General features: G+C 35.5%; 1 protein-coding gene across 7 annotated transcripts in view; it reads right to left on the bottom strand.

Moving 5' to 3' along the window:
- CEP128 (centrosomal protein 128) overlaps nucleotides 1-27,077 on the bottom strand; it is a 357,186-nt gene that overhangs the window by 35,643 nt on the left and 294,466 nt on the right. For 6 of the 7 annotated variants that reach the window (XM_032482452.1, XM_032482451.1, XM_032482457.1 and 3 more), the window contains one exon: nucleotides 17,290-17,313. In XM_032482452.1, the coding sequence (XP_032338343.1) occupies nucleotides 17,290-17,313 (24 nt within the window). Of the gene's footprint in view, nucleotides 1-17,289; nucleotides 17,314-24,399; nucleotides 24,490-27,077 lie in introns of all 7 variants that reach the window. The other variant, XM_032482455.1, reaches the window with a different exon arrangement.

Raw genomic sequence — 27,077 nt, forward strand, 5'->3', positions numbered from 1 at the left:
AGAGGCTCTGTTAAGGTACATCCTGAATGGCTGAACAGAAGGGCAAGAGAGGGCAGATGAAGTATATGTGAGCAAAAGTACATATTAAAAAAAAAAAAAATTTATCTAGTTTCTTAATTTTCAACCTTTGAGAAAGATGGACCATGAAAGCCAGTGGGCATAATACAGCTGACAATACTACTTGATAAGCAAATTCATCTGACATTTGCCACAGACAATTGTTTTCCTGAAATTTCAATTGCTAGAAAGTTTTTTTTCTTTTTCCCAAATGAAAGCCATGTATTCATTCAACTGGACAACAATGAAGCTTTGTGGCTTGGTGGTTAGTATGAAAAGGACTTAGTCTTGCCAAAACAATTTGAAATTTTGAACTTAGGCTCCCTCCCCCTACTTCTTTTTAACACACTCAACTAAAATGAACAAGTTCTGCAGCCTTTACCAGACACATTAAAGGAAAACAAAACAACAAAAACAAAAAAAACCCTGAAGTAGCCAAAACCACATGATTTTGGACATTTAAAGTATTATAAAAACTCAAGGAAACATGCAATACTCTGGAAATTAGGCAGGATTTCACAGCACTTATTACACAGAGACTGGATAGGACATCCAGTCTTCCCTTTATCCAACAGCATTCACTAGGCACCTACTATGTGTAAGTTAAACTATAACATCACTACATCAGACTCCATTCTCCTAAGGCTAACCAGATTTAGTTCAAAGATACTCTTTTCGGGGGTAGGGCATGTCTCAGTGGTAGAGCGCATGCTTAGCATGCAGAAGGTCCTGGGTTTAATCCCCAGTACCTCCAATTAAAAAATAATTAAAAAATTTAAAAAGAAGTATAAAAATTTAAAAAAAGATATTCTCTCAGTTCCTGAATGAAAACAAATCATTACGGAAATAGAGAGAAATATGTATATTATTATTTTTCATTAACTGCCTTTTTTTCCTTATTAAAACTGGAAAATTTAAAATTATAGAGACTGTGCCTTACTATTCTTTGAACCTCTGGCGTTAACACATAATAGCTACTCAATAAATGTTCATTGAACTTGATGCTGTAATTGCTTCTCAGTCATCCAGCAACTGGACAAGAGTACCCTATTTCTTTTTTGTCCTAAGAAATACATTGTTCATTCACTGATTTCTGAGTTTGCAAAAAATTCATCTAGGATATTATCATTTTAAGACTCAAAGTCTTTTTGCTTATACAATCAATTTCACCATCATTAGTATCTAGAATGCCACTGTCTCTTTATATCCATCTTCTGATTCATCTAATAACTGTGAAATGTCTTCCTCTGTCAGTTTCCTTCTCTTTGTCATTATGGGAGAAAATGAGTAATTCTGAATTCCCAACCTGCATACAGTAAGAGTAATAATAATAATGAAAAGGACTATAAAATTTCTCCTTGAAAGATAATACAATATTTTGATGGGAGGTACTTCTCCACGGGACTGCTACATGTCTTAGGACGGCTTTTGTCCCAGAGTAGCTTTTTAAGAATGTCTGTACAGCAAACAGACTTGGAAAATAGAGACTGTCTTCCTCTGAGCAAAGGTTGGGTAGAATTTCTTACAGCTCCCTTTGTAAGATCAGGGGTTCCATAGGCTCAGGTTTCCTCGGGTATAACACAAATTCACTGCATGCGCAAAACCCGCCTGGACCCATCCCTGCACTGCCCCGAGGGGACTTGGGAGGTAAAAGGAAGGATACAAACGTGTAGCTCATGGGGCCAGCTGTGCTGTGAGTAATAAAGTCCTTTGTCTGGTGTCTTCTTCCAGCACCCATGAAAGTGTGGCAGGCTAACTTGGTAACTTGTGAGTGGGGTAAAAATCTCAGACTCTTCAGTTCTGATAGACTTTGGACAACACAATAAGAAAACTGAAATATTATGGTATAGGGGTGATTCAGTTCACTTAGTGTAACATCCTTCTGTGTGATCCAATTATCCTTCCATTTTCATATTATTTTTGTCTCTTCTAGCATAGTTGGGAACAACTGAAAAATAACAACAAAATAATTTTTAGGATGATGAAAAAGGAAAATGTTTTAAGAAAATAAGATCACCCAGATTCATTTTGTACCTTAGATTTATATAATAGGCTTCAATAGACCCATATGGTATTTGCAAGACAGAATGACTATTTTTTTATTTTAAAAATTAGAAAATTTTCTTTGTCCTTTGTAAGATCTTAAAAAAAAAAAAAAACAGAATAAGAGTTTTAAAAAAATTCAATCCTTACCAAAAGAAATTAATAGGCCAAAATTGGATCCAGTTGACCCTAATGGTACACTGAGAATTAAACCACCCTTGAAAAGCTCTCTGCCTTTTATCATCCCCTCTCAGAATCCTCTTCACCCGTTCAGTGGCAAATTTCTCCTTCCTGTGAGCCTATGTAAATCACTTCTATGGGGTCTGATATGAAGTCTGGTAGTTCATGAAATACTTGTCCTATGCTGCCTTGCAAGATAAACCATGCTTTACACTCAGTTCTTTGCACGGGCTAATTGGTTGTCACTTGTTGAATGGAGAAATGAATGAAAGAAATGAATGAGTGGAGAAATGAGTGTGGTGCTAAGGAGGGGGATTAACATAAGAGAAGGAATGAGGGAGGCAGGTAATTTACATCTTAGTCAATACGCCAAAAGCAAATGGATAGAATAGCCCATTTGCTCAATATACTGATTTACAAAGCAACATGTTTGTTTTTTAACTCTTCATATGGTTTCCAAAGATATTGCTTTGTAAATTGGCCAATTTGTTAAGATTTATTAAAACCAGAGAATTAATCATTTGGTGAACTCATGACTGGGCAAAGTTGCCCTCCAAGTTAGACCTGACAAGGTTCAATTTTACTAAGAAGCTAAAAGTAAGCACCCTAGTTTCTTGGAAAATTTTTTAAAAAATGTTTGAGAAGAAATCTTACAACTGTTGTTCTGGTAGGTTAGAAATAATACATAGTAGGGGCACACTACAAGATAGTATCAGTAGAAAAGGCATGAAATTAGTTCATGGAAGTCAATAGGACTACATCCAACAGATGTGCAGGCAGAGTAACACCAGGCTCTAGGATCTGGGCTGTAAAGGCACATTCTTAAAGGGCACATCAAAGACGGCTCAAACCAGTGATTCTCATCCATGACTGCACATCAGAATCATCTGAGGAATTTTAACAGATACTGGGTCCTACCTCAGGTCAATTGAATCTGGGGGCAGGAATGTGCTGAACTAAAATTATTAGGATTATTAAATAAGCATTACAAACCTCAATTTCTCAGATGTTAAGTTTGAAACTATTAAACTAATTTTGGAGGTAAAACGTATATGATATAGAGTGCCACGGCACATAGCCAGTGTGGCAACACTAGGACCAGAATGCAAATGTCCCGACTCATGAGACAAAACTTTTCAGTCCATATGTTGCTCGTGTGACTGGTAAAGGTAGTGCACATATAAGGGAGGAATGCTCTTTAAAATTAGAAAAGGACTTTCCCATCCATTACCTTTGATCTTCTCAGCAAGCCTGTGACACAAGCAGGGAAAGTATTAGGCCCAGTTCATGGATAACAGAAATTAGAATCAGAGAGGTTGAGTGAGTCACCCACGGGACAGAATCAGGACTCACAACCAGATCTTCTAACTCTCAGTCCACCGAATCCTAATCATTCTCTAAGAAATCTGGAGATCACCTGCCCTTTGCCTTACCCTCTCGGTGAACTCCGACATGTCTGGGGACAAATACACTCTTCTTCAAGGAAAAACTAGTGTCTAACATGGAGTTTTGAGGTATTGCAAAGCAAAATGAGTTGTGAGGTAGAAATGACAGGGATAAAGCTGAAAACAGTAAGTTTTCTGAAAAGATATAAAGGGAGTATTCCACAGAATCCAGGTCTTTAAAGTCAGTAAGTCAAATTCAGCATGCTTTAGACTATCTGGTTAATGTCTGATGGTAGTGAAACAAAAAAGTCAAGGATGGCCTTTGCTGTGGCTATAGGTAGAGACTGAGATGCTAGTAGAGAAAAATATTAAAGAAGCTCCAGAAAATCACTTATGAACACCAGCCAGACAAAATAATTAAGAAAAGAGCCTAAAGAGAATAATGAGGGTATGGCTATTTTGGTGGTTTGGACTTTTACTGTTTGATGTTCAAATATAATGTATTCGGGGGCAGTGATAGGATAAAATCGTTCACTAACATTAAATAATTAACATAAGACCACTTTGGATATTTATATTAATAGTGATAATAGTGATAGTTTATACTCTCTCCAGCCTTTCATCTGAGATCAAAGTTTGTTAAAAGCCCTAAACAAACTTTATAAACAGTTTTGTAAGTGGAATTAGAGCATTAAAAAAAAAAATCAACTGAGGCATTTACTATCACTGAACAAGCTCAAGACAGAACTAGCAATGCAACCTAGGGGCACGCCGACTCTCTTCTCCAGCATTCACAAGGCAGAAAACTTGATCGAAGTTGCTTTATTAAACTCCATTTACCAAAAGGTAGGTTGAAGGCATATTCTGACAATTCTAGATACGGCCCAAGAATGTCAGTGTCCTATTTATGACTCTACTTCTCTGTCCTGCTCAAGGTAAACAGGGGGTCTGCTTGTTAATTTTCTTCCTCTTCACTTTGTATCATTCACTAGATACTTGTAAAGCATTCCTTACTCATGTCTTCATTACTCTCAAGAGTCACAAGTGGAATATGTGGAATGGAAAGAACACGGAGTCACTACTCAGGACACTTGAACTCTAGCCCTAGTTTTGCCACTCTTGGCAACTCATATAAACTCCTCTGGCCTCCAGACTTCTTATTTATAGGGCGAGGGGTTTTGACAAGGGTCTCTAAGACTTCTTCCAGGTGTAACATTATCTAAAATGTGAGATCCATGGCAGCAGGGACCTAATCTGATACGACACTGCTGAAACATGGCAGGGATTCAATAAGCATCTGTTATATACCATTACATGATTAAAGTAGGGTGAATTGTTTGAAGGAGACTATTGGTAGGGGTGGAAATTGGTGAAGATCGACTTTTTAATTCTTCCTAGACTAGAGCCTATTAGATAAAAGAGCCTTTTAAACATCACCTAGTCCAGCCCAATCACTGAAAAAAAAAAAAAAAAAAGGAAAATTGAAATGAAAAGAGGTTAAACAACTTGCCAAGCAAGGGTCATACACCTGGTTATGGGGGAGATATGACCAGAACCTATCTTTTCTGACTCTAAATCAAGTGCTGTTTTTCCATATCACTTTCCATCATTTTAAACTAGGGATACAATAATTTTCAGCTGAAACCTGTAGACAATTGGTTAAAATTAGGTGCACAAAATGAAAAATTCCCAAATCAGCTTTTTTTATGTAAAGACTACTTCAAACATGTAACAGACACTATTCCCACCAACTATATATGAAGGGTTTAATACCAATATGTTGTTTTATAGTTAAGTTAGGATCTTAAAAAAAAGTAAATACATTACTACTCTGAGATTTCACCCAGATATGTTCTCTTAAAGAGAACAGAAACCATTTCTTATATATATCATATTTTTCAGAAAGATACTTGAGAAAGTGTTTTGTAATATACACTCATATCATCTTCACAACATAAAGCAAAAGCTTTTTACCCAGAGAATGCACTGTTATTGATAGTATTTGGAACAGGATTATAAAACACATTATCAAGCAAGGCAGTCAGGCACCCAGACTACTTATCAGCATCAAATATGAAGCTGTCAGTCTGACCTCCAAACACTGAGCAATTCGATAATACTAAATTCATCTGCTGGTAAAGCTGCATTCATTATGTAATTTCTCAAAGATACTTTCCCTGTGTCACCACATTGATGAAAAATTTGACAGGGCTGTGAGGTACCATTTTTGCAGGCTGAAGGAAGTCTTACATTTTTAAACTGGTCATCATCTTTGGCCACAAGGTTGCAACTCTGTATACACAGTACATTTGTTTTAACAGTATTTTCTTCATTTGAACATAAGCACAGTTGTGTTTTTGAAATTTAACCCTTTGAAGCTGACCCCATTATTGGAAATCATACATATTTTAATACTGACCAAAACAGAATACAGGCTCTGTGTTTTGGGACAAGGTGGTGAAAGGAGAAAGTCTAGATTGTTTCAACCAAGATCCCTCATGAGAGATTCATGAGGATATTTCCGCTTGCCCTCGAAGTGAATATACAGAAGGTAGACTAACATTAGAGCAGTGGGAAACTTGGCAGAACGGGCTAGGACAGGGTTTGTGCAAAACCTTTTTCCGGTTTCAGTTTGAATGGGTTCCCAGGAAGTGTCAAGTTCGAACAAATCCAAAATTTTACAATGTAGCTCAGCCAAAACTGCTGAGATTCACCTGATTCTGGGTCAAAATCGTACAGAGCACACTGCGTTTTATTTGGTGTAAAGCCAATTTGACTGAACCTTTCAGGCAACTTCAATGAGAGGCTTATAGCCTTGGCAAAACCAAAATTGAACCTAGCTTGATCTTTGGTTTTGAAACAGCAAGTTCTGGCTTTATAAAGAGATAGATTCTTACAAATACTTAGAAGAGGCATTGCAAATAATTAACAGTTATTTGGCCACATTTACATACTCAAGTCAGTTATTTCCTGAGCTAAACCGGGACACTTTAGTTAAGTACATTAACTCTTCTCGGTCCATATACTCCTAAGTGCCCCAGGGCAGAATCTGGTGTCCTAGCAAAGAGTAACGGTCCTTCAACAACTTATGTGCCTGTAGTCACTTGCACACATAGTCGGAGGAAGCACAATTAGTGCTAGATTCATGGTGGGAAGGAAAGAAAATTGAAAGTCTGAGATTTGCAGATACTAACTAATATATATAAAACAGATAAACAGCACATTTATACTATATAGCACATGGAGTTATATTCAATATCATGTAATAATTTATGGTGAAAAAGAATATGAAAACGAATATATGTATGCTCCTGTTGACTGAAGCACTGTGGTGTACACCAGAAATTGACACATTATAAACTCACTATACTTTAATTGAAAAAAAGAAATATATACATATGTATATATAACAAAAAAGAAAAAAATACAAAGAAAGTAAGTCTGCAATAACCATTGCCTACTCTAATGGTAGACAAGTGAAATCAGAGCACATGGCATCACTGGGTAATTTCCATAGAGACATACTGGATATCCTGCACTCTTGGACACCAAGATCTTGAAGATCAGCTGGTGTGCATAGCTCAAATCTTTTACCACTAATTTTAGCTGAATGAATTCTTTAGAGATGTGCTTAAGGCTCTGACAGTTCTTTTTTTACATACTTTTAAAAGTCATAGTTCTAAAAGTTTTTCGGGGTCTTGTATAAGTTTTCTCAGATAGGCAAATCTGTGCACTTTTTTCTCCATATAGCTACACATTAGGATTTATCCTATAAATTATCTTTGTAAGTAAATATTGAAAATATAGGGGTATTAGATTGTTTTAAGTAACTCTGACTTGAGAAGTTGATTAAGCACTAACAAACTGCAACTACAAATTACACATTTGCTCTAAGTCAATGAGTTTCAAAATTTTATTACATTCTCCCTAAATAATTGTTTAATCTGTGCATCTCCCTTACTCTCCTTCTCACACACACATTTTTAGTGGTTGAAATGCTTTTCATCAGTTTAGATAGTTGCAAAGGATGAAAACCCTGGAATGTTGTAAATATATCATCATTTTCAAATAAAACTCATATTCCTCATATAAACTTATCCAGCGAACTTTAAATCCCTCATTAATTTGTTACCACCATTTATCCACTTACGAAATAACTAAGTAAGATCCTCTTTCAAAGACAAAGGTTTTATATTATTCTTTTCGCTCTGAATTTATTTCAAATCTCTTTTCCCTCACAGACTTTCATCCTAATATAAAACGTATTTATGTTTGCAGGCCTTCTTACAGGTTATCTTACTGCATCTTTCTTTAACAAAAATGTTCATACACAGAGAGAAAAACTGTTTTTTAAAACTTCCTATGATCATGATGCTCTAAGTGTTACACATTGTTATTGACTGAATTATCATATGGTTAATATCAGGTATATTAAAATTTTTGAGAAAAAAATTAAATGTGAAATGTCAAAACCCCCCAAAGCTTCCATAAGTCTCTCTCTTATTGGGATGGACAGAGCTTCCTCTTCTCCTGCACTCAATTAGCTCATGTATCCATGGGTAAATGGGTAAATGTTCATTTTTGTTTCAGCAAGACAGGGTTCCATTTCTATTACTTGTTTCTATAAATGTACTCACTGAGAAATCTTGTTCACGTAAAACAAGTATGTGAGAATGAAAGCAGTTTTGCTATAACATCACTCAATTTCTTGAAGGCCTTCCTAGTTTTACAGCAAAGATTACATAGTGATCTGTCATTGAAAATTAATTTTAATGATCTATCAGCTTGATTAGGTCCTCTTTCAATTTTGCTGAAAGCAAAGAATTAGACAGCACTTGACTTGCCAAAGGATTGTGATGTAGTTATTAAAGTCATTCACTTGCTGTTTCTGGAAGGTATACCCAAAAGGCTTTATTTACCAAGACTTGTCAACTGACTACAACAGTTCTTTTTTCAGTTAGAGACATTTCATTGAAGTTAACTTATGCAAAAAACAAAAAATCCTATTAATTTCAATACCATTCTATCAGTTAAAAACTTTAATACATTTATTTTACCTTAGCATTAAATATACTTGCATCCAAACCTCAGAGCTGCAGCTTGGCAAAGCCCAGTCCTCTTGTCAGACCAATCAGCCAAAGCAGCCTTATTTTCTGGCAGAAAAAAATCTCTGGCTTCACTTTTTAATTCTATGAAATGTGCTAATGTGTCCTTGTGACAAACATCCTACTTTTGAATCATAATTCTAAGATAGATAAATAGATAAGGCATGGAGCCGGGCCAGAGCTTGTTAACCTGGATGAAATAAGACACTGCGGCTTTCAGTCACTTCTTTCCAACACTTCTTAGCTTTGCTTTCTGAAGCTATCCATTCTTGGATTATAGTAGGGTGATGGAAGAGGTGAGATCATTAAATAAAGCTGTCTTCACTCCCCCTCAAATCAATAATATATGTTATTTTCAGAACAACTCATTCTCAACACTCCACATATCTAATACAACTCTCTGTTCTTACAAAAAATATGTGTAGTACTAAAAAGGACAAGAAGCCTTACCTTAATAACTTGCTTAAAGGAGGACCTGAAGACAATAAAATCTTAACTTGCCCCTTGTTTTGCACCCTCAGTCGCCTGGGGGAATTTGCTATAATGGGACCTTGGATGGGTGAGAAGTAGGGCTTTCTTTTGTAAAGTGGGAGGAGGTTGATCATGAAGGGTAAAGAGAGCTTCTACAAGCAGAGCTATTTTAGGATAATGTGCAGGTAGAAGCTGAGGATATAAAAATCCAGTCTCAGCTTCTGCACAGCAAAGGAAACCAGAAATAAAACAAGAAGAAAACCTACGGAATGGGAGAAAATTTTTGCACGTGAAACCGACAAAGGCTTGATCTCCAGAATATATAAGCAGCTCATACAACTCAATAAGAAAAAAATAAACAACCCAATCCAAAAATGGGCAGAAGACCTAAACAAGCAATTCTCCAAGGAAGACATACAAATGATCAAAAAGCACATGAAAAAATGCTCAATATCACTAATTATCAGAGAAATGCAAATCAAAACTACAATGAGGTATCACCTCACACCAGTCAGAATGGCCGTCATTCAAAAATCCACAAATGACAAATGCTGGAGAGGCTGTGGAGAAAGGGGAGCCCTCCTACACTGCTGGTGGGAATGCAGTTTGGTGCAGCCACTATGGAAAACAGTGTGGAGATTCCTCAAAAGACTAGGAATAGACTTACCATATGACCCAGGAATCCCACTCCTGGGCTTGTATCCAGAAGGAAATCTACTTCAGGATGACACCTGCACCCCAATGTTCATAGCAGCACTATTTACAATAGCCAAAACATAGAAACAGCCTAAATGTCCATCAACAGGTGACTGGATAAAGAAGAGGTGGTATATGTATACAATGGAATACTACTCAGCCATAAAAACCGACAGCATAATGCCATTTGCAGCAACATGGATGCTCCTGGAGAATGTCATTCTAAGTGAAGTAAGCCAGAAAGAGAAAGAAAAATACCATATGAGATCGCTCATATGTGGAATCTAAAAAACAAAAACAAAAACAAACAAACAAACAAAAACAAAGCATAAATAAAAGGACAGAAATAGACTCACAGACAGAGAATACAGACTTGTGGTTACCGGGGGGTGGAGGGTGGGAAGGGATAGACTGGGATTTCAAAATTGTAGAATAGACTACACTGTATAGCACAGGGAAATATACACAAAATGTTATGATAACTCACAGAGAAAAAAATGTGACAATGAGTGTGTATATGTCCATGAATAACTGAAAAATTGTGCTGAACACTGGAATTTGACACAACATTGTAAAATGATTATAAATCAATAAAAAAGGTTAAAAAAATAAAAAAAAATTAAAAAAAATCAATTCTCTTTAACCTGTTTATGTCTGACTACCCTTTGGAAGATCTTTGTGTACTGTGGGGGTATGCTACCAGAAGACCACGCACAGACTACGTTACTGTCAGGGAAAACATTTAATCATTTTGTTGTAAAAACGAAAGTTCTGCTAACATGTTTCAATTCCCTTTGCTTTCTGGTGAAATGTGTCACAGAAACAAAAGAGTACATATAATATGTACATAGAGAAAATGACAATTTTTGTGGTTTTAATTAGCATTTCCCTGATTACGAACGAAGCTGATTATATTCTTGCATGCTTCTTCAAATGAAATGCTTGCTCGTGTTTTTTACCTTTTTTCTTTTTTTTTCTTTTTAATTTCTGAGTTGTTTATCTTTTTACAATTGCTTTGTTGGCAATAAGATTTGGATACAAATTGATTTGGAAACAAAATGGTAGTCAGTTATATTTTCTGCTACAAATATATTGTAAGTGTGGCTTTTCTTTTCATTCTTTTTATGTTGTCTTTTGATTTGTGGGAGTTTTTAACTTTGATGTGGTTACATCAATCATTTCCTTTATAATCTATGTTTTCAGTGCCTTTTCTTCCCCCTAAGTCCTAAGTCCCGAGGTCATGAAGATATTAACTGTATTTTGTTTTAAACTTTTATGGTGCATCATTCACACTTAAGCTTTCATCTATTTTTGCATCTGAGATAGGGGTTCAATTTCATTTTTTTTCATATCATCTATGAAAAAGTCCATCCTTACACCCCTCTTATGTGATGGGAGCTATGTCAGACATCAAGTTTCTATGTACACATATTTGTTTCTGGATTTTCTATTTGATTACATGAATCTATTTATTTATTCTTTTGTCAGGACTACACTATCCTACATTTCAGTAATTTTAATAAAGTTTGATATATGTGAGGAAAACTCCTCCCACCTTGCTCTCCTTCAGAAACATCTTGGCTATTCCAGAGTGTCTTCTCTATGAAGGACCTGAATTTTTTTGTTAGACACTCTCCTGTATACTTTGTGTTCTTTGTTACTTTCTTATTGCTATAGTACTTTTAATTACATTTTCTCAGGGATTATTGCTGGAGTTAGAAGTAAAATGGACTTTCATAAACTGGTTTTTATCAAGCTCGTTAAACTTTATTTTTCATAATTTAACTACAAATTCCTAAAGCTTTTTATACAGACAACAACATTATTTCCAAATGATGCTGTGGCGAGTAACACCTACACAGTGTCTAATAGAAACTGTGAAATGGGGCATCCTTTGCTTATTCCTGGTCTTAAAGAAGGACTTTCAAAATGCTAAGGTGAGATTTGCCATAGATTTTTTTTCTCATGACTTTTGTCAGATTAAGGAAGTTTCCTTCTATTCTTAGTTTGCTAAAAAGTTTATGAGGATGATAATGATATCACATGAATAAATGCTTCTTATTCATCTAGTGGGATGACATTATTAAAAATATTTCTCCTTAACCTGTCACTGTGGTGAATTATACTGATTGATTTTTCTAATGTTAAACCAACTCAATTGCTGGAATAAACTCAATTGATGAATTGGTAATTTGTCAGTGTTCATGATTAATTATACTTTTTATACATTCCTGGCTTCATTTTGCTAATATTTTATGTATATTTTTGCATCCATGTTAATGTGAGATGTTTCTGAATTTTCCTTATTTATACATTCTGTCTGGTTTTGTCTCAAAGGTTATGCCAATTCATAATGAGTTGGGCATGTTGCTTCTTTTCCATTATAATTCATTTCTTGACCTGTGAGTTGTTTAGAAGTTTACTTTCAAATTTCCAAAAGTCTATGGCTTATCTGGTTCTTTTTGAATTTTAAAGCTACTTATAATCATGCCACTAAATTCTGGCACATGGAAATGAACACAGATGATATGTGTAAATTCCAGTTTTCACTAAAGGGAAGTTACATACATGCTCTCCCTTTCTTTTGTCTACTTATAATATAAATATAAGGACTAGAGGTGGAACAGGCATCTCAGATCAGGAGGGGGACACAATATATTGAAGATGATAGTGCAAAATAACAAAATAAACCTGCCTATAACCATACCTGCCATGGATGCCGTATATTTGGATTGTTACACAAAGGAGAAGCTAATTTCTATCTTATTTAACCCGCTATTATTTTTTGGATTTCTCTGTTAACTGAAGTTATGATAACTCAAACTAACACAAAGGTATGAGAATCTAAATTATCATGGTATTTCTGGAAATGAAAATATAGATCTGAGGCGGTGAGACAAAAAACAGAATCTCTGTCTCCAAGTTGACTGGCCTTCCTTTCTCTTTCATTTCCTTAAATGACTCCTACCTCTTCCAGTCCTGCCTGTATCTCCTCTTCTTCCTTGACCTACCACTTATGAAGTTCACTAGTTCCTTTCTATAAAAAAGGGTAACCACTTTAACCCTGATTTTCTGATAGCAAACCACCCCAATCCCTAACTTTCCAAGCACAGTCCTAAAGTCGTATTACTTCCACAAGCACTTTCCCCTGCCCTTACCTGCAGTCGGTCACCAGTCCGCTCCGTGCTGCACACCACCACTACAGCGGTACTCCCACACACCATGCTCCCCACACCACAACCCCTGATTAAAAACTATTAATACTCCCTATGGGCTAAACAGCCGTGCTACCAGCTTTCACCTCTCACCCTTGAAATGCACAGGACAGAATGCAAAGGGATCACATCAATTCTTTCCAAAAGAGCAGCCCAGAATCCTTCTCAACAGAATATCTCAATAGTCAGTACCAACCGATAGGAACAGGCACTCAGGAAGAAAACTACTTGTAACCCTGATAGAAAAGATCAAAATCTAAATTCCTTGATTTGTATTTCAGCACTTCAAAGTGTCTCCTGTTACTCTCTGTGTTATCTCCAATGAGCCTACAAGAAAAAAATAATGTGAAAGTCTTTGAAATGGAACAAAAACTTACCTGGGTATTTTCAATGAAAAACTAGTTCTTGCTTAGCAGACCCTTCTGGGTTTTCTGATTCTGTGGGATTTCTGTACCAGTCTTTGTCTTTGAGCTATTTATAACTTTATGAGTTGTAGAGGACTGATAGCTATGCAAATGATTCTTGTATATAGACATGTAAATAAATTTTGTCAGGGAGGTTCAGTTGATTTCCTTCCTCCACTATGGAAGAAGCCAGTGTTGCCTCTATTTTAAATTCATTTCAGTACTCATAAGTGCTCTCTGAATGTTCCCTAGAGCTGTAAGTAACATCTTGCTCATTCTTTCACTAATTAATGAGCTAAATAAACTCATTTGTCATGAGATCATTTTATATCTGCATGAGAGTCATAATTTCATAATTTTACCTTAAACTGTTCTTAAACATCCTTTTAACAGACCCTTTGTTCACTGATGCCTTTAAACTTTGATTACTTTCCCAACATGCAATGTCTTCTCTGACTCTTTCTACCTGACACTACTGATTCTTTACATTTCAGTGATGGATCTAATCTCCTCCATCATGTCCTCAACTACGAAAGCCATGCTCTTCCTGATAAACCTAGACTTCAGTGACGTCTGAATTTATTTTACAATTATTGTTTCTTCGTAATACTTTCTACAAAATGCATTCTTATTCACATGCTGTAGACAGTGCATATTTATCTTATAACATCAATTCAGTTATATGTAAGGAACTTCTCTCCTCAATTAAAGTGCAAATGCCTTGAGAGAACTAATCACAATTCATTTTCCTTTTCTCCTCTTCATCGTACACATAGTGCCTTAGGCCCAATGAATAGCCACTACTGAGTCCCATCCGTGGCCCATGAACTGGGGCTCTCGGTCAAGATGATTTTTTTCAGGTAACCACTTAATTTTATTTGGGGAACAACCTACTATGTTTTGGCTGAAGGTGGTTCTTTTCTAGGGAAATTCACACTAAACTTTAATGAAGCTCATTAGAGCTTCTGTGAAACAGCAAATAAAGTGTAGTGCTGATCAGAAGGGCTGAGGAAAAGAGAATAAACTGATATCCTTCTGGGTAACCTTCCCCCCAGCTCTTGGGGCTGTGTGTACCTATATTCCAAAGAACAGTCTTATAATGTTCAGTTTGACATCCATTCTTTCATTCAACAGATGTTTATTCATTACCCACTATACATTAGGAATTTTTGACAAGCCCTAGGGATGCATTTGCAATCAAAATGTAATTTGTAATCCAACAAGTTTACTTGCTAGTGAAGAAGGAGAAGGGAGAGTTGAGAAAGAGGAGGAAAAAGAGACACAACTGTGACCCATGTAGACAACTGGTGACAAGCCAAGTCAAGTTAACTCAATATGATGAAAGCACCATCTTATTTTCTGGTGTTAAACCTACTGAACCTGTAAAATTAATCTATTGTAAATATTCCTAATGGAATAATGAAATTTCAAACACTTTTCAGATTTGTATCACCAGAATATACACCCTACATTCAAAGCCTTACATATCCAAGTATCAACTAAACCGAATAAGGGACCACCAATACTTTTCTATAGTTTAAGTGCTGAGTTGCAAGAGAATTGTAAATGATCTTGAGACCGCTTCCAGCATATTTGATTTTATGAACTATAAAATAATTCACCAGCTGAATAGTCTAACAAGTGTATTAAATCTGCTCCTTATAATGCCACATGAAGTCACAGGATTTCATAACATTTCAGTATTAACATTATTACTGAGCATTTTCATTTTTATGGTTTTACTTATAATTATTTCAAATTAAAACCATCTTGAGAAAACTGCCACTGTGAAAAACCTAGTTCATTTAATCAATTTTATTTTTCTCATGACGACTTTTTATTTTTATCCTTTATTCCTAGAGGAACCCTTAGAATAAAGCATTTAAGATTTAATGCCATAGTACTTTGTTAGCAAAGAGATTATGTAAGTAAAAAAGATTAACAAATACTAATAAAAGTTATAGGCTTTTTGTTGTTATTGATACAATTTTCAGCTTCACATATCGGTTTAATTAAAATGATTAAATAAGAAATAATAAGCAAGCACATAATGATAATGATAACCTAACATTTGTTTGGTCCTAAATATTTTCACATATATTTTCTCTTAATTCTCATAACACCCTGATAAAATAAGTTTACTTATAATCATTTTTACAGATGAAGGAGTCAAGAAACGAGTGATTTACTAAATGCTGTATAAGTGGCATTTTGTATGCTGAACCCAAGTCCTCAAACTCAAAATTTCTGTTTTTGTTCATACTTTTAAAAAGAGCATTTAATTCACAAGCCAAATCCTGTTGGCAAGACACTTTCTAAGAGTAAGTAAAATATATGTGAAGGAACACTAAACATTTAATACATCTATAATGTCATCATACTGAAACTGAGAGGGTCAGTGTACTTTCCAAATGGCCCAGTTAAATCTAAGGAATAGATTATTTATCCACTAGGGTCTGGACACTGCTGATCAAAATGACTTGCTTACACAGGACTAAAATGTGCTCTATTAGCATCTTTCCATTCCTCATAATCACAAAATAAATATTTTATTCTTTAGTAGCCTTATTGTGTATAAGTTTCTTATTTTTTTGCCTGCTCATTAAAAGCATAAAAAAAATCACCACTAGTCCCAAACTGCTTTTAATATTTTGTCTGTTTTCAAAAGCCTTTTTTTAATACAAAATACATATATTCAACATTTGAATCATACTCTCCATATACCATTAAATACTTTCTCCTCACCTCACACCATGTAACAGCATGGCAATATTTACTTTCTGAAAATGACTTTTTATGGCTGAATAACATTTCATCATAAAGTATACCATAACTTATTTTATCATTCATTCAATCCACATGGCTTTTATTATAAAAATTTAACACAATCTTTTATTTTAAACTTGCAAACAGACAAAGGAGTAAAATCACAGCCTTAATTCTTATTTAACAAGTCACTATTAAGATGGTTCTCAATTTTTTGTATTCTTTTTTCATATGCCTCTCATCACAAGTTACCATTCAGGTACACGCAATTTTGTGTCTTGAATTTGTTTCCATTTAACATTATATAATACTCCTTTTTCATAATCATTGTGTCATGTTGGGTGGACATTTCACACCTTATCTAACCATTACTTTATTGCCACACAGTAAGTTGTCTCCCCTTTTTTCTATTCACAAGTATGTAAATCATTTTCCAATAAATATTGCAAGCACATAATCTTTACGCTCATGCACTTTAAAAAGATGATTTTCTAATAATAGACTCCCTCAAGTAAGATTATTGAAAAAAAGGCTTTATCATTATTTGGATATTGAAAAAAAATGTTGAACGTCTAGACTTCAAAGTGTAAATAGCATCCCGATCTGACTTTCTTATTGACTCATCCTTTTAGCGACTGGGAGATACAGAAATAAAAGGAAAACATAATTACATTTAAACTAATTATGTTTTCCATAAATCAGTACATATTGGCAACATCATCTTCTGAGAGTGGTGACCACTTAAATATCATATTTTTGCTTTTTTCCTGTATTTTTTTTTTTTCATTTTAAAAGTCTGTTATCAACATACCTTTCAGGCATAGTTTAGCTTATTTTCCCCTTTGACTCTTAGATGTAGTTTTAGAAATGCTTTCTGGGACTGCTTCCTTTGGGGAGTGCTCTGAAATCCACACCAAGGACCCAGCAGTGATTCTGACAGAAGGAGAAAGAAAATTCCCCAACTTACCGTTTCTAACGCATTTACACGGTCCTGCAAACAAAGCATAATATATAATTATAAAAACAAAGTTATTAAAAATCACTTCAAGTTTACTTAATTTTTAAGACTATTTATCTTCTATTAGTAACATTTTCTTGAAGAATGTAAAAAAGGAAAACTACTCAGAATGATCTCTCCAACAGAAATATATTCATAAAAGAATCCTTTTTAATCATCTCAACTAGTGTTAGGACTGCAAGGTTTAATTTAAATTAAATATATATTTAGATACAGTTTCTAAATGAAATAGATCTGACCACTTTTCTATTGGTAAAATTACTTCTCTAAGGAAATAAAATTATTGGATATATTTGAATATATGAACCAGAACTAGACAATAGTAATGATACAAAAAAGGAATTTAGCACACAAACCAGCTCTCAATTAGGTATACAGCACACAGTGTGACCTCACAGGCAGGTAAAGTTCAGACATAAAAATAAGATCACCAACTAAAATTAATATGTATATTGTTAATTGAAACAAGGCAGGAAAAATACATGAGACAGAAATGTCATGCAGCCAATCCTAAACCCAGACAGGTCTCTACTACCTTCAGCATCTTAACAAGGTATTCATAGAAATACCGGTTTTGAAAAGGGTCATTGACAATATCTCAAAAATCTAAATGATTAAGAAAATGGTTTCATTCTCAGTCTAATGGTTGTGTTCTCATTTCTTTCCAGAGCTGATAGCTACATACAAGAAGTTCTTACCAAAGAAAAAAGGCTGAAACTGAGAGATGAGAGTCTGAAAATTTTAAAAAGTGCAAAACTATCCTTTTTAAGAGGATCAAGGCCATTTTTCTTTCTATTTTCTCATTTTAAGCGGCTGGAGGAGATATATGAAATCTGGATTTCTTTGTTCTTTAGTTAATCATTTGGTGTTCTAAGAGGAAAAGAGGGAAGACGGCGCACAGGGCGATTCAGCTCAGATCTCTGTGGCCCTGCAGAGACTGACATGGACCCACGACACTCAGGAGCATGAAGTTGGCCCTCCCTTGCATTCTCCCAGCTTCGCCTAATACACAGAGGCCTTGCCTTTGAGGACTGCAACCCAGCCTCCAAACCTCAGACTGGGAAACTGGGTTGCACATTTCGGCCCCTTTGAACATTTGGCTATGTGGGGACAAGTTAAATGAATGTATTACGCAAAATGAACCCAAAGCAGACTTTTTCACAATACAGTCTGTTTAATTGCATTTTGTTGGCATACTTGAGAGAACCTCACCCTTGCCCTCATAATTTTCATAAAATAGTTCTATTTTATTGGTGACTTGTGTACTGTCACATTTGAGTAATTCATAATAAATGCATACAATGCATCAAAGGGGGTTACATCTGTTGTTACCAGCCATCTTACTCACAGTGCGTCTGGGACAAAACCATTCAGCAAAGCTTTATCATCCTTTGCAGACTGAACAGAACCTCATGAGACAGTCTTTGGGTAGTCTCGCACCTACAGACACCATCCCGGAAGGCTTAGGGCTTTAAGTTGTCCCCACGCCACGTATTTATGGGGCTTATATCATTTATGATTTGTATATTTTAAAGGCACACATACAGCTGGTTTGAAATCAGCTGATGTCATATGATGCCAAAACAGAACAACTGAATTAAATTCTCTCTTAATTCCTATCTCAGTGTTTGGTAAAGATAAATTGATATAACTTATGTATTAATGTCTTCATTTTACTTAAACATTTGTTACAGGATTTTAAAAGTGATACGTACTGTCATAGACTACACGTTTGGGACCTCAAAATTCATGTGTTGAAACCCAGTGCGCTGGCATTTGCAGTGTGGTCTTTGCGAGGTAAGAGGTCACGATGATACAGCCCTGATGGGATTAGTGCCCATGCAGGAAGAGACACAAGAATGCTTGTTTCTCTTTCTGTCCTCTGTCATGCAGAGCCATATCGAGAAGATGGCTGTCTACAAGTCAGGAAGAGGTCCCTTACCAAGAACCGAATCGGCCAGCACCTTGATCTTGGACTTGCTAGGCTTCAGAGCTATGAGAAATGTCTGTTGTTTAAGTCACGCAGTCCACAGTAATTTGTTATAGTAGTCCATGCTGACTGAGACATAGGCCTAGTCTATAAGACCATAAACACCAATGGTCAAAATACCTCCAATTCTTTAAAATATACAGATCAATAATCTACTTCAATGCAATTTGTTTATGTCTGTTTGTCTATAACCTACACCATTCCAAAAATAGTACTGAGATAACTTTAAATGAAAAATGTATACGTTAAGAAAATGAGAAAATTAGGGAAATATGAAATTCAGTCCATTAACCTGAATTTAAATAATTCAATCAACAGCAGCTAATAGGATGCCCGCCACGGCTGCCAATTAGTGAGTGCCGTCTAAATTGCATTTTTTTGGTCTTAATTGTATGCTATACATAAAAAGAAACTACTCCTAATCTTCATGAACTTATTAACGTGCTTTTAAAATTTAAGAAATGTATTTGGAAAATATAAATGGTTGTAGCTGACTTCTTTTTTGGCAGACAAGATTAGTTATTATAACTCTGTATATAGAAGAATTAAGTTACTACAAATCCTGATTCTTAAAGTATTTGCGTACTTCCTCCCATATTCTTATCATTAAAATAGAGATAACTTAAGCCAATTCTGTGGCACTGATACAGTCTATGAAAAAAAAATGCCATATACATCCTAGAATGAACATATAATTATACCAAAATATGTTCTCCTTAACCTCACCCACTCCCACTCTCACTGCAACTGTAGTGTCTTGTTGCTGTTGCTTAAGCTCCAATGTTCATTTCAACTGATTTTTATCTTCAAGTTCAACCTGCAGGCCCAACAGTCTCCTCTCCTCTCCCACCAGACACACAATCCCAACCTTGGATCTTGGGGAAAAAAAAAGAACTGCTAGAATGCTGAAAGGGGGTTAGCAGGTGAGCAGAGTGGAGAGGGAAGAAGGCTCCATAAGCAATGAAGACACTCGCCCTATAATCAAGCCATTTCAGGTGGTTTTAATAAATCAGTAGTTCCTATTTTTGTAGTCACGGACTTTACGAATCTGACGAAAATTTATCTTTTCCCCAGGGAAATGTACATTATATAGGAAGCATATAATTTTGCATATACTTTTAGGAGAACTGCAGACTCTCTGGAGCCCAGCCATGGGCCTCCAAGTACTTTTGCTCCAAATAAAAATACCTGAAATAAGATGTAAGAATTATACAGATAAATTATTTTAGTGGACCAAATCTATTTATTTCTCCTGTATGAAACATTTCTGGATAGCGAGGAAAGAAACAATTGGGAGTGGAAGGTTAAAAATCAAAGGAGAAATTTCCTTCAAATATTTTGAAGAAAAAAGTTCTTGGGGAAAAAAATGTTTTATTGCTATTGGTCTTTTTTTTTTTTTTTTGTAATTGGATAGTCCCTTTCCCACTATTCTTTAGTACTAAAAGTATTATTATTATTATTATTATTACTACTACTACTACTATTATTATTATTATTATTATTATTATTATTATTATTATTATTATTATTATTATTATTATTATTAGTTTAAGGGGGGAAAGTCTAAGAGAAACCTGAAATGGCAACAATTATTTTAACATTCACTATTGAGAGAATACACACGTAGTCAGTGCATAGTCAGTTGAGTTAAAATGAAGAGTACCAGACATCAGTGTGACTATTGCATGCCATTTTTAAGTGAAAATAATGCTGCTAGAAATCACATTTTAATTTATTCTGGGCTTGACAGATCAAGTAAGGAGAGTTATTTTTTGGGGGGAGGCAATAGCACATGCACTATAAAAAAGATGTATTTTAAACTTTTTATAATGAGGTTAGTAACCTGCCCTGAGCTGTATATAGTCCTTTGCTATTTGGTCACAATGGGGTATACTTTAGAATTTATGAGTAAACCAAAGCCAGTTCATTAGCATCACTGGAGATGGGCAAATATCAGTAGGCTAAGTCAGGAAATGAAGGCTAAATGGATAGCTGGTGCCTGAATCCCTGATCATCAACAGTCTATTTGACTTAGCTGAGCCAATCAACTAGCCACATGGTTTCATCCATCCCATCTAAGAGATGAAACAGAGGCTCTAGGTCTAAATGCTCAAGAGGGTTTTTGCCTCCGGTAAGCATAGCTGTACAGATCCAATGACTTTATCACAACAATGCAGTACGCTCCAAGGATGCTTTAAATTTAGCTAGCCTACAAAAAAGCACAATACTGGCATAAAAACATAATGAGAGTCTCTATTGCTTCTGAGTCTAAGAGACATTAAGAGTATAGACTAACTCCGGAATCTTCCCCGGGACCGAAGGGCCAAGATGGACATATAATTTTCAAAAAGAAAATCCGCCATGAGGACCTCCTCTCATCACTGTTTTATAAACACAAAGCCTGTCTTCTGGGAAAAAAATCCACTCAGCTTCACCTGGAGACCACTGCAGGGCATTTTTCCTGTCAACCTTAACTTGGTTTAATCAACACTCACAGTTTACCTGCTGCTTCCTATATGAAGGATATAAAATAAAATGCAGATGTGTCCCTTTTCTCCTCTATGCACTTCCACATGACAACCCATTACATATAACAAACTGTCATTCTTTTTTTTTAAATAATTAAAAGAGAAATAATTTCAGATATATTCTTTTTCCAAGCTTCAAGATAGTAAAATGAAAGGAAAAGGCTTTTTTTTTTAACCACCATAAAAGATCAGCATTTCATGGAATCCTTCTAAAAATTAAAACAAAATAGAAAAAAAATCAAAGCAACCTCAAGAGTGCAACACCAAAAAAAGCTTTAAAATACAGCATAAGTAGACTTCGAATATATGAATGAATCAATGGTCTATACATAAAGTTGCATGTTATCTATTAAAAGCCAAAGTTACTCTATATTTTAAAAAGCTTTAGAATGAATGACATTAGTGCAACTTACAGTGGTTTCCCCACATCTAGTGTTTAACTTAGCTGTCAGTAGATACCTATAGTCAAACTTTGTTAACTCATCTCACTAGCAGCTTAAGAGCCCCTTTCTACTTCAGGGTTCAAAATAACAAAACAGAAATGCTGAAAAGAAAACCACAGCAAGGCGTGAGGATTTTATCTAAAAAGTTGTCAGTAAGAAAACCCAACTTTTGACTTATCAAGAAAAGCCTGTTTAAAGGGATGTATCGTTTCCTAGCCTAGAGAGAGTATCCAGTAATACTCTTCATTATCTGCTTTTCACTTGGGGACTGGAACATCAGAAGCAGAAACTATCACAAAATTTAAGAACAAAGTCCAAGTGTGTGCTCCACATTTCTGATCTGTTCCCTCATCCACTACCATTGCCAGATAGAGGCCCCCGGCAGCCAGCTGTGCTTCTGTACCTTCCTTCTGCTCTGTTCTCAGGGTGGCGGTTTGGTCTGTGGTATTGCTTGTTATGAGGCGATCACTGACTACTGTGCTTCCATTCAGTGCTATTCAGGAAAGGCTGAGGTTGCACTGAAGTGGGATGCGTGCACTAGAAAATGCAGCCTGAGAGACTAGGTAGGTGTTTTGCTTAAAGTCCCTACAAACACTTCCAGTCAACAGTACAAAGTTAATATCAAAAAAAAAATCTGATTTACCCTTTATATTTCAGGTCACAAAGCAAGGCAATGAGATTTCTCCCCCCACCTCTTCAAAATGAAGAATCACTGCAAGCTTCTTCTTTAATGCACAAGGTAATGTGGTGCACAGATATGCGACCGTAGAGTAAGACTACAAACCAAGTGAAGGGTAAAAGGCAGAATTATCTTTTTCCTGGGACTGCTCAGTTCCACAGTGAAACTGCTGATAACAGGTAGCAAGACTTCAGTGAATGACATCTAGACTGGGGACAACTAAAAGTTATCTGAAGATAATATAACGGCTATGATTGTGGTTAGGGACAATGCAAATGACAATCGATGTAATTTAAAAGATTGTTCCCCAAAAGAGATGCAGGAACAGGAGTTGAGCAGTAAGGGGAAAAAGCCAACAACTCAGAAACCATCACACCGTATTTTTTCAAGGATTTACATTTTAAGAAATAAAGTACATGTCTCCAGTTTTGAGGCTAGTCATATATCAGCTGAATATGCTCTGAACTCTTATGCAAATCATAGTGCAGTGGTGATTATGGCATAATTTATGAGTAGGTTTGTGTCAAGCACATTCTGTAAAACAATAGGGTATGCTTTTTTTTTTCAGGGTGTGTATCTTACTGCCACCAAACATAGCTGATCTAATAAGACTCTCTGAGATTAACATCTCCTTTGTTTCCCTCAAGTGTACACATCTCTTGGGTTTCCAGGTAAAGCATGTTCACAAGGAAACCCACATAACCACAGGAGCTTTTGTTCAGTCCTTCCTCTTGAATATCTGAATTGCAGCATGAGACTGTTGACTATCATGCACATCACACAGCTGGGTCATTAAATGGCACCAGAGTCCATCTTGGGAATTAAATTACTTACCTTTCAAATCCCAATAATCCACATCCTAACTTATATGCAGAGTCACTTACTCAATTCTTTTCAGGAGTCAAAGCATAAGGAACATTATATTAGAGACTCCCTCTCTCTCTTTCATTCCCATAGTCCTTCTGTGGGCTACTGTGTACAGTTCTCTCTCAACATTCTATACTAAAAAGAGAGGCTGCTGAGAATGAATAATTAAGACATAAACAAATTGTTTTAAAATATACTTGGCTGACAAAACCCAGGCTTTTCTTGCTTCTTAATTCAGTCTGACTAAGCTGAGAACTATGAATAATCTCCATTTTATAATATACAAGTACCAGTAGGAAGGGAAATGTGGTCAAAGGATTTAAAAGTAGCCTTAAATTATCTGTACTCCCATAATCAATGGTGCATTATATGTGACTATATTTCACAACATCTTTGAAAACTGAGGACAAAAACCCAACAATTTAGTTTTAGTTGAACTTCTAGGAAGCGTACCCGAAGGCTGACTTACCCTGTATGTCCTACAGTAAAGCAGATGTATGTTGACTATTCAGCTCCACATACCCTAAATATTCTACCTATGAAATACTTAACTGCTTTTTCTTCAAATTGAGCGTCATTCTGATTTTTCAGTGCAGTCTGACTAGCATCTTCCAAAGGTGGCATATTAAACAGTAGCTTTGGCTGTGTAAGAGAGATGTGAGTAAAGAAAAAGAGTTGGAAAGCTCTACTCTCTTAAAATAAGTTAAAGCACTATACATAGTAATAGCTATAAAAATAACACTAATAGGATTATAATCACTTCAGATGATTTTTAAAGTTTTTGCATTTACAGAGAATAACATCCCATAGGACTTTTAAAATATTCTCTCAAATAACTGCTCACCCAAACTGAAGTCAGAAATTTTAAAGAAATCATTACTTGAAGTTTAAATGGTTTTACTCTTCAGGATTATAAATAAAGCGTAGTGATTCATTTTCAAAATATCCCCAGTTATCCTGCTTTCAAAATCATCTGTAACTTATCCTAAATTCCAAAGTCTATGAAACAAAGGAATAAATAAGATGTGGGCTTATTAACAGACACACCTGGGCAGTTGGAGCCAGTAATGAAAGCTACTTTTAACACTCACCACCTTACCTGTGATGGACCACTGATGCAGGGCAATTTTAGGAGTTCCTGACTAATTACCAAATATTATACTTTCCTTCCATTTGCAAAATTAATAAAAATTCTACCAACAGATATTTATTCTTTGAGGAAGAACTCAAAACTTTACTCTTTGATTCTTCCCACTCCAGTTCATCTTTCAAAAGACATTGTGGAGACATAATCATTAAACCAGTTAATTCCAAGGCAAGGTTCAGCAAAGGAGGACAGTAGGTCACTCCAATCTGCTGTCTGTTTTTTATAGGTCCACAAGCTAAGAATGATTTTTACATTTTTATTCGTTTGACAAAAATCAAAGTCAAAATAATATTTCATGACATGTGAAAACTATGTAAAATTCAAATTTCAGTTTTCATAAATACATTATTATTGGAACATAGCCCATTCATTTCTTGACATACTGTCTAGGACAATTTTCATTCTATGACATCAGAGTTGAGTCATGGTGCGAGAGCATACAGTCTGTAAAAATGAAAATATTTAGAATCCGGTCCTTTACAGGAAGTTTGGCAACCCCCTTTTCTAAGGTGTTGCCGTCTATAAGAATTACTTCTGGCCTCACAGAGATCACCCTGAAGCAAACCCTCTAAGTTTCTAAAAGGGAAGAATAAAATGAAACATACAGACCAGGGATAAGAAATTTAGATGGGAACAGAAAAATTTTACCCAACTTTTAAACTTTAAAATAAAATTTAAAAGTTGTATGTACATGAACACTTATGCTCAGAATATAAACCATTCCTCAGGCCATATAAGTTTCTTCCTTTTGTCCTTTATTCCTTGTTTCCATCATTTTTTCTTTCCTTCCAATACCCTTCCCTACCTTCTTTATTGCTTCCTTTCTTTCTCCCTCCCTCCCTTCCACTCATTTATTCATTTAATTCATCCATCCATCCATGTTTATTGAGACAGACACTATGTTAGACACTGGGTACACAGTTATCAACAAGGAAGATAAGGCCTCTCTGCCTTCATGGAGCTCACATTCCAAAGGAGAAGACAAAGACATGAAAAAAGAAGATACCCAGGAAGTGTGATCAGGTGGGGGGCGGGGGGCTAAGGGCAGAGGTTTGCTTGAGACAGTTTTCTCACGTTAAGTCCCCACAAAGGGGTGACATTTGAATCGAAACTCTAATGGGTGAAAAAAAGTTGTCATTGAAAGAGTCAAGGGAAAAGTATTATAGAGAGAGCAAGCAGCAAATGTCAAGTTTCTGGCATAGGAAAGAGCTTGTTTAATTTAAGGAACAAAAGGGACACCAATATGTGTGTTGTGGAGGTTAATGAAAACATCCCTTTAAATTACCAGTATCATAAAAATCAACACTGTTTATTAAAAGCTTATTATTTTCAAAAATTATATTGGGTTCTTTTCACATATGTTCTCATTTAATGCTCACAAAACTCTAGATAGATGAAAATTATTTATGTGATTCATTTAAGGTCAGAGAAACAGACTCAAAGGGATATGTATTAAATTCTACACTGTCATTAAATATTTGCACTCAGACAGTAATCCAGGACCACTTGACTCAAGAGTCCATACTAAATCTCAAAAACAAATTAAGGGTCACATTAAAAATACTTCCTATAAAATGTATGTATGTACATATGTAATAGCTGTACAAAGTGGAGCTAGTAGAAATGTATATGGACAGCGCAGTTTTATAAGCAAAGAGACAATAAATGCTTTTTTATTACCATCAGAGCTATGCTTTTGTGTGTGGCGGAAGATAGAGGAAACACTAGAGAACTGTTCTGGAGCCTTTTCTCAAAATTACACATGCCGGAACAGCATTCCAAAACCTTATTTTTAACAGATGTCAGGTAATAGTGTAACAAAACACTTACTATATCACAATAAAATTTAATGCTCAAATAAAAACCACTATTTGTATGCACTTTTATATTTATTTCACTATATAATAAAACCGATTATATTTTTGGCATCTGCCTTTCTTAAGTAAGTTGCAACTCCTTGTGACTTCTGGGTCTGACATTAGGCCAGCTGAAACACACACAGTCAACAAACACCACTGGGGAAATAGCAGGAGAAAGGAGAAAGGAAAGCAAAGATCTACAGTTCATTAGCTGTGATGCTGTG

This window comes from Camelus ferus, chromosome 6 (assembly GCF_009834535.1).
Source record: "Camelus ferus isolate YT-003-E chromosome 6, BCGSAC_Cfer_1.0, whole genome shotgun sequence".
In the NCBI taxonomy this organism is placed as follows: Eukaryota; Metazoa; Chordata; class Mammalia; order Artiodactyla; family Camelidae; genus Camelus; species Camelus ferus.